At 44.6% G+C, this 8,479-nt stretch overlaps 1 protein-coding gene and 1 long non-coding RNA gene across 2 annotated transcripts in view; both read right to left on the reverse strand.

The window, feature by feature from the left end:
* Nucleotides 1–8,479, reverse strand: part of LOC115175312 (gamma-aminobutyric acid type B receptor subunit 1) — a gene marked incomplete in the record, with an annotated part of 211,185 nt that overhangs the window by 4,923 nt on the left and 197,783 nt on the right. The window contains 2 exon segments of the mRNA XM_029734486.1: nt 6,296–6,442; nt 7,487–7,615. Of these exon segments, the coding sequence (XP_029590346.1) occupies nt 6,296–6,442; nt 7,487–7,615 (276 nt within the window).
* Nucleotides 325–5,646, reverse strand: LOC115175313 (uncharacterized). Its single transcript, XR_003872016.1, has 3 exons — nt 5,591–5,646; nt 781–808; nt 325–347 (listed from the first exon to the last, which is right to left on the reverse strand). It is a non-coding gene; the product is annotated as an uncharacterized LOC115175313 (long non-coding RNA).

Raw genomic sequence — 8,479 nt, forward strand, 5'->3', positions numbered from 1 at the left:
GTATAACATAACTGATCCTATACCTACTGTATACCTACTGTATAACATAACTGATCCTGAACCTACTGTATAACATAACTGATCCTATACCTACTGTATACCTACTGTATAACATAACTGATCCTATACCTACTGTATAACATAACTGATCCTATACCTACTGTATAACATAACTGATTCAACACCTACTGTATAACATAACTGATCCTATACCTATTGTAAAACATAACTGATCCAACAGCTACTGAATACCTACTGTATAACATAACTGATCCTATACCTAGTGTATAACATAACTGATCCTATACCTACTGTATAACATAACTGATCCTATACCTACTGTATACCTACTGTATAACATAACTGATCCTATACCTACTGTATAACATAACTGATTCAACACCTACTGTATAACATAACTGATCCTATACCTATTGTATAACATAACTGATCCTACACTTACTGAATACCTACTGTATAACATAACTGATCCTACACCTACTGTATAACATAACTAATCCTATACCTACTGTATAACATAACTAATACTATACCTACTGTATAACATAACTGATCCTGAACCTACTGTACAACATAACTGATCCTATACCTACTGTATAACATAACTAATACTATACCTACTGTACAACATTACGGATCCTGTACCCTACTGTATAACATAACTGATCCTGCACATTACTGTATAACATAACTGATCCTATACCTACTTTATAACATAACTGATCCTATACCTACTGTATAACATAACTGAATCAACACCTACTGTATAACATAACTGATCCTATACCTACTCTATAACATAACTGATCCTGAACCTACTGTATAACATAACTGATCCTACACCTACTGAATACCTACTGTATAACATAACTGATCCTATACCTACTGTATAACATAACTGATCCTGTACCCTACTGTATAACATAACTGATCCCTTACCCTACTGTATAACATAACTGATCCTATACCTACTGTATACCTACAGTATAACATAACTGATCCTATACCTACTGTATACCTACTGTATAACATAACTGATCCTATACCTACTGTATAACATAACTGATCCTATACCTACTGTATAACATAACTGATCCTATACCTACTGTATAACATAACTGATTCAACACCTACTGTATAACATAACTGATCCTATACCTATTGTAAAACATAACGGATCCAACACCTACTGAATACCTACTGTATAACATAACTGATCCTATACCTAGTGTATAACATAACTGATCCTGTACCTACTGTAGAACATAACTGATCCTGTACCCTACTGTATAACATAACTGATCCTATACCCTACTGTATAACATAACTGATCCTATACCTACTGTATAACATAACTGATCCTACACCTACTGTATAACATAACTAATACTATACCTACTGTACAACATAACTGATCCTATACCTACTGTATAACATAACTGATCCTGAACCTACTGTATAACATAACTGATCCTACACCTACTGAATACCTACTGTATAACATAACTGATCCTATACCTACTGTATAACATAACTGATTCTGTACCTACTGTATAACATAACTGATCCTGTACCCTACTGTATAACATAACTGATCCCTTACCCTACTGTATAACATAACTGATCCTGTACCCTACTGTATAACATAACTGATCCCTTACCCTACTGTATAACATAACTGATCCCCGTCCTATTACTTCCGGTCCGGAGAGAGCAGTCGCACTTCGCTTCGCTCCACAGGTAATATTACACTTCTTTACATTACAACGGTTTGGTTTGTTTGATCTGAGCAATTTTTCTTAGCTATCAAAGATAATTGTGTAGTTTAGAGTAATTAGAGTAATTACCGAGGCTAGCTATTTTTTCGTCCTCCTAACGTAGTCAACACTGCTAGCTGCTAGCTAGTCAACACTGCTAGCTAGCCAACCGTTACCGACTAGCAGCGCTGTAGATACTAATACATTACAACGGAACGATTTGACTAGTGCAGTGTTAGCTAGCTAGCTACATAGCTGTCTTTGTCATAGCTTGATAATTGTGTAGTTTAGTAATTATCGAGGTTAGCTAGGTTAGCTAGCCAGCTATTTCCGTCCCCCGCGACGCCATTGTTCCATACCTAGCCAACTATTACCGACGAGCAGCATTGTAGAAACGAAATACATTACAAAGGAACGTCTTGATTAGTGTTATGTTATGTTAGCTAGCTACAAAGTTGCTTTTGTATAATAGCCAACCTCTACCGACTAGCAGCACTGTAGAAACTATTACATTACAACGGAACGACTTGATTAGTGTAGTGTTGTGTTAGTTAGCTAGCATTTGTCATTTTAGTCAATAAGATTTTCGCAACGTAAGCTTAACTTTCTGAACATTCGAGACGTGTAGTCCACTTGTCATTCCAATCTCCTTTGCATTAGCGTAGCCTCTTCTGTAGCTTGTCAACTATGTGTCTGTCTATCCCTGTTCTCTCCCCTCTGCACAGGCCATACAAACGCTTCACACCGCGTGGCCGCTGCCACTCTAACCTGGTGGTCCCAGTGCGCACGACCCACGTGGAGTTCCAGGTCTCCGGCAGCCTCTGGAACTGCCGGTCTGCGGCCAACAAGGCTGAGTTCATCTCAGCCTATGCTACCCTCCAGTCCCTAGACTTCCTGGCGCTGACGGAAACATGGATTACCACAGATAACACTGCTACTCCTACTGCTCTCTCCTCGTCTGCCTATGTGTTCTCGCATACCCCTAGAGCATCGAGCCAGCGGGGTGGTGGCACTGGAATCCTCATCTCTCCCAAGAGGACATTCTCTCTTTCTCCCCTGACCCATCTGTCTATCTCCTCATTTGAATTCCATGCTGTCACAGTTACCAGCCCTTTCAAGCTTAACATCCTTATCATTTATCGCCCTCCAGGTTCCCTTGGAGAGTTCATCAATGAGCTTGATGCCTTGATAAGTTCCTTCCCTGAGGATGGCTCACCTCTCACAGTTCTGGGTGACTTTAACCTCCCCACGTCTACCTTTGACTCATTCCTCTCTGCCTCCTTCTTTCCACTCCTCTCCTCTTTTGACCTCACCCTCTCACCTTCCCCCCCTACTCACAAGGCAGGCAATACGCTTGACCTCATCTTTACTAGATGCTGTTCTTCCACTAATCTCATTGCAACTCCCCTCCAAGACTCCGACCACTACCTTGTATCCTTTTCCCTCTCGCTCTCATCCAACACCTCTCACTCTGCCCCTACTCGGATGGTATTGCTCCGTCCCAACCTTCGCTCTCTCTCTCCCGCTACTCTCTCCTCTTCCATCCTATCATCTCTTCCCTCTGCTCAAACCTTCTCCAACCTATCTCCTGATTCTGCCTCCTCAACCCTCCTCTCCTCCCTTTCTGCATCCTTTGATTTTCTCTGTCCCCTATCCTCCAGGCCGGCTCGGTCCTCCACTCCTGCGCCGTGGCTCGACGACTCACTGCGAGCTCACAGAACAGGGCTCCGGGCAGCCGAGCGGAAATGGAGGAAAACTCGCCTTCCTGCGGACCTGGCATCCTTTCACGCCCTCCTCTCTACATTTTCCTCTTCTGTCTCTGCTGCTAAAGCCACTTTCTACCACTCTAAATTCCAAGCATCTGCCTCTAACCCTAGGAAGCTCTTTGCTACCTTCTCCTCCCTCCTGAATCCTCCTCCCCCTCCCCCCCTCCTCTCTCTCTGCGGATGACTTCGTCAACCATTTTGAAAAGAAGGCTGATGACATCCGATCCTCGTTTGCTAAGCCAAACGACACCGCTGGTCCTGCTCACACTGCCCTACCCTGTGCTTTGACCTCTTTCTCCCCTCTCTCTCCAGATGAAATCTCGCGTCTCGTGACGGCCGGCCGCCCAACAACCTGCCCACTCGACCCTATCCCCTCCTCTCTTCTCCAGACCATTTCCGGAGACCTTCTCCCCTACCTCACCTCGCTCATCAACTCATCCTTGACCGCTGGCTACGTCCCTTCCGTCTTCAAGAGAGCGAGAGTTGCACCCCTTCTGAAAAAACCTACACTCGATCCCTCCGATATCAACAACTACAGACCAGTATCCCTTCTTTCTTTTCTCTCCAAAACTCTTGAACGTGCCGTCCTTGGCCAGCTCTCCTGCTATCTCTCTCAGAATGACCTTCTTGATCCTAATCAGTCAGGTTTCAAGACTGGGCATTCAACTGAGACTGCTCTTCTCTGTGTCACGGAGGCTCTCCACACTGCTAAAGCTAACTCTCTCTCCTCTGCTCTCATCCTTCTAGACCTATCTGCTGCCTTTGATACTGTGAACCATCAGATCCTCCTCTCCACCCTCTCCGAGCTGGGTATCTCCGGCGCGTCCTACCTGACAGGTCGCTCCTACCAGGTGGCGTGGCGAGAATCTGTCTCCGCACCACCTGCTCTCACCACTGGTGTCCCCCAGGGCTCTGTTCTAGGCCCTCTCCTATTCTCACTATACACCAAGTCACTTGGCTCGGTCATATCCTCACATGGTCTCTCCTATCATTGCTACGCAGACGACACACAATTAATCTTCTCCTTTCCCCCTTCTGATAACCAGGTGGCGAATCGCATCTCTGCATGTCTGGCAGACATATCAGTGTGGATGACGGCTCACCACCTCAAGCTGAACCTCGGCAAGACGGAGCTGCTCTTCCTCCCGGGGAAGGACTGCCCGTTCCATGATCTCAACATCACGGTTGACAACTCCCTTGTGTCCTCCTCCCAGAGTGCTAAGAACCTTGGCGTGACCCTGGACAACACCCTGTCGTTCTCCACTAACATCAAGGCGGTGACCCGATCCTGTAGGTTCATGCTCTACAACATTCGCAGAGTACGACCCTGCCTCACACAGGAAGCGACGCAGGTCCTAGTCCAGGCACTTGTCATCTCCCGTCTGGATTACTGCAACTCGCTGTTGGCTGGGCTCCCTGCCTGTGCCATTAAACCCCTACAACTCATCCAGAACGCTGCAGCCCGTCTGGTGTTCAACCTTCCCAAGTTCTCTCACGTCACCCCGCTCCTCCGCTCTCTCCACTGGCTTCCAGTTGAAGCTCGCATCTGCTACATGTCCATGGTGCTTGCCTACGGAGCTGTGAGGGGAACGGCACCTCCGTACCTTCAGGCTCTGATCAGGCCCTACACCCAAACAAGGGCACTGCGTTCATCCACCTCTGGCCTGCTCGCCTCCCTACCTCTGAGGAAGCACAGTTCCCGCTCAGCCCAGTCAAAACTGTTCGCTGCTCTGGCACCCCAATGGTGGAACAAGCTCCCTCACGACGCCAGGACAGCGGAGTCAATCACCACCTTCCGTAGACACCTGAAACCCCACCTCTTTAAGGAATACCTGGGATAGGATAAAGTAATCCTTCTAACCCCCCCCCCCCCCCAAAAGATTTAGATGCACTATTGTAAAGTGGTTGTTCCACTGGATATCATAAGGTGAATGCACCAATTTGTAAGTCGCTCTGGATAAGAGCATCTGCTAAATGACTTAAATGTAAATGTAAATGATCCTATACCTACTGTATACCTACAGTATAACATAACTGATCCTATACCTACTGTATAACATAACTGATCCTATACCTACTGTATACCTACTGTATAACATAACTGATCCTATACCTACTGTATAACATAACTGATCCTATACCTACTGTATAACATAACTGATCCTATACCTACTGTATAACATAACTGATTCAACACCTACTGAATACCTGCTGTATAACATAACTGATCCTATACCTATTGTATAACATAACTGATCCTGTACCTACTGTATAACATAACTGATCCTATACCCTACTGTATAACATAACTGATCCTACACCTACTGCATACCTACTGTATAACATAACTGATCGTACACCTACTGTATAACATAACTGATCGTATACCTACTGTATAACATAACTGATCCTGTACCTACTGTATAACATAACTGATCCTGTACCTACTGTATACCTACTGTATAACATAACTGATCCTGTACCTACTGTATAACATAACTGATCCTGTACCTACTGTATACCTACTGTATAACATAACTGATCGTACACCTACTGTATAACATAACTGATCCTACACCTACTGTATACCTACTGTATAACATAACTGATCCTATACCTACTGTATAACATAACTGATCCTACACCTACTGTATACCTACTGTATAACATAACTGATCGTACACCTACTGTATAACATAACTGATCCTACACCTACTGTATACCTACTGTATAACATAACTGATCCTGTACCTCCTGAATGATCTTCTGTAGTTCCTGGTTCTCTCTCTCCAGCTGTCTGGACTTCTCCTCATCGTTGTTGTTGGTGGATGAGCCCTGTGTCTTCACGGTCTCCTGGGTGTCTGACTGCCACTCCCCTCGGGTGATCAGACGACGCATCTACAGTACCAACAAAGAGATAAACAATCTGTACTGAAACATCTACAGTATCACCATAGAGATAAACAATCTGTACTGAAACATCTACAGTATCACCATAGAGATAAACAATCTGTACTGAAACATCTACAGTATCACCATAGAGATAAACAATCTGTACTGAAACATCTATAGAGTACCATAGACATGCATACACAGTGCTTGAATTGAGCTGGTGCTCACCAGTACGCAGTATGTTAACACAGGTACTGTAACAGACATACTGCAGTTACTGACTGAAGCTGTTACTGTAAAACAGAGACAGACTGTAGTTACTGACTGAAGCTGTTACTGTAAAACAGAGACAGACTGTAGTTACTGACTGAAGCTGTTACTGTAACAGACATAGTGTAGTTACTGCCTGAAGCTTCTACTGTAAAACAGAGACAGACTGTAGTTACTGACTGAAGCTGTTACTGTAAAACAGAGACAGACTGTAGTTACTGACTGAAGCTGTTACTGTACCACAGAGACAGACTGTAGTTACTGACTGAAGCTGTTACTGTACCACAGAGACAGACTGTAGTTACTGACTGAAGCTGTTACTGTACCACAGAGACAGACTGTAGTTACTGACTAAAGCTGTTACTGTAAAACAGAGACAGACTGTAGTTACTGACTGAAGCTGTTACTGTACCACAGAGACAGACTGTAGTTACTGACTAAAGCTGTTACTGTAAAACAGAGACAGACTGTAGTTACTGACTGAAGCTGTTACTGTACCACAGAGACAGACTGTAGTTACTGACTGAAGCTGTTACTGTACCACAGAGACAGACTGTAGTTACTGACTGAAGCTGTTACTGTACCACAGAGACAGACTGTAGTTACTGACTGAAGCTGTTACTGTAAAACAGAGACAGACTGTAGTTACTGACTGAAGCTGTTACTGTAAAACAGAGACAGACTGTAGTTACTGACTGAAGCTGTTACTGTACCACAGAGACAGACTGTAGTTACTGACTGAAGCTGTTACTGTAAATCAGAGACAGCCAGTTATTCTACCTTGGGGACAAAGAGCACCACCAGGGTGATGTAGACGGAGAAGACGATGGCCAGGGAGGCGAAGGCAAACGAGGCATCCTGCTGCGACGACAAGATCATGGTGACGGGAGCCGTGATCATACACAACACCTGTAGGGAGGAGGGGGAGAGATAGAGGGGAGAGACACCGAGTGAGACAGAGGAGGGGGTAGGATGAGACAGATAGATGGAGAGAGAGAGATGGAGTGAGAGAGAGCGAGTTAGAGAGGGAGGTAGAGAGAGAGAGAGAGAGAGAGAGAGAGAGAGAGAGAGAGAGAGAGAGAGAGAGAGAGAGTAGAGGGAGAGAGCGAGGTAGAGAGCGACGGAGAGCGACGGAGAGCGAGAGAGAGGGGAATGAAAAACGGGAGTGTGAAAAATGAGGGAAGAGAGACAGGACAGAGATGGGGATAGTAATCAATACGTATTGACCAACAGTCATCTCTCCTCCAAAACCTGCAAAATCTCATCCAGACTGGCAAATGGAAAAACTAACCCTGCCGTCAAACTGAGGCGATATTTTTCTCTGTCGAGTCATTAATCACAGTGGACAGGACACAGAAAGAAAGGACGACAATCTCAGGGTACAAATACAATCCTCAGTGCACCCTATTCCATATAGAGGCCTGGTAAAAAAAGAAGTGCACAATAATTTGGGAAGCAAATTTGGATTCTTCCAGAATTGTTCCAATTAATTTCACCTTGATTCCTCCTTGGTCTTAGGGAGAACAAATCATTTCCTATTTTCCCCCTCCGCTTGTTACTTGTTTGGGGGGGAGAGAGGAGCTGATTAGCCCCTGAATGTTAACTGCTCCCCTTTGATTCATCTTTAATTCATTTTATCGTCTTCATTTAGTACCAGAAATGAGCAGGTGGGCACCTCTCCTTGCTCCCATTCCCGTAGTGTCTACGATAAATAGATGTGAGTGCCTGGCCACTTCAGCAGATGGTGGTGGTGGTGGTGGAATCAGTCTCATT

The sequence above is a fragment of the Salmo trutta genome, chromosome 36 (assembly GCF_901001165.1).
Source record: "Salmo trutta chromosome 36, fSalTru1.1, whole genome shotgun sequence".
NCBI lineage: Eukaryota > Metazoa > Chordata > Actinopteri > Salmoniformes > Salmonidae > Salmo > Salmo trutta.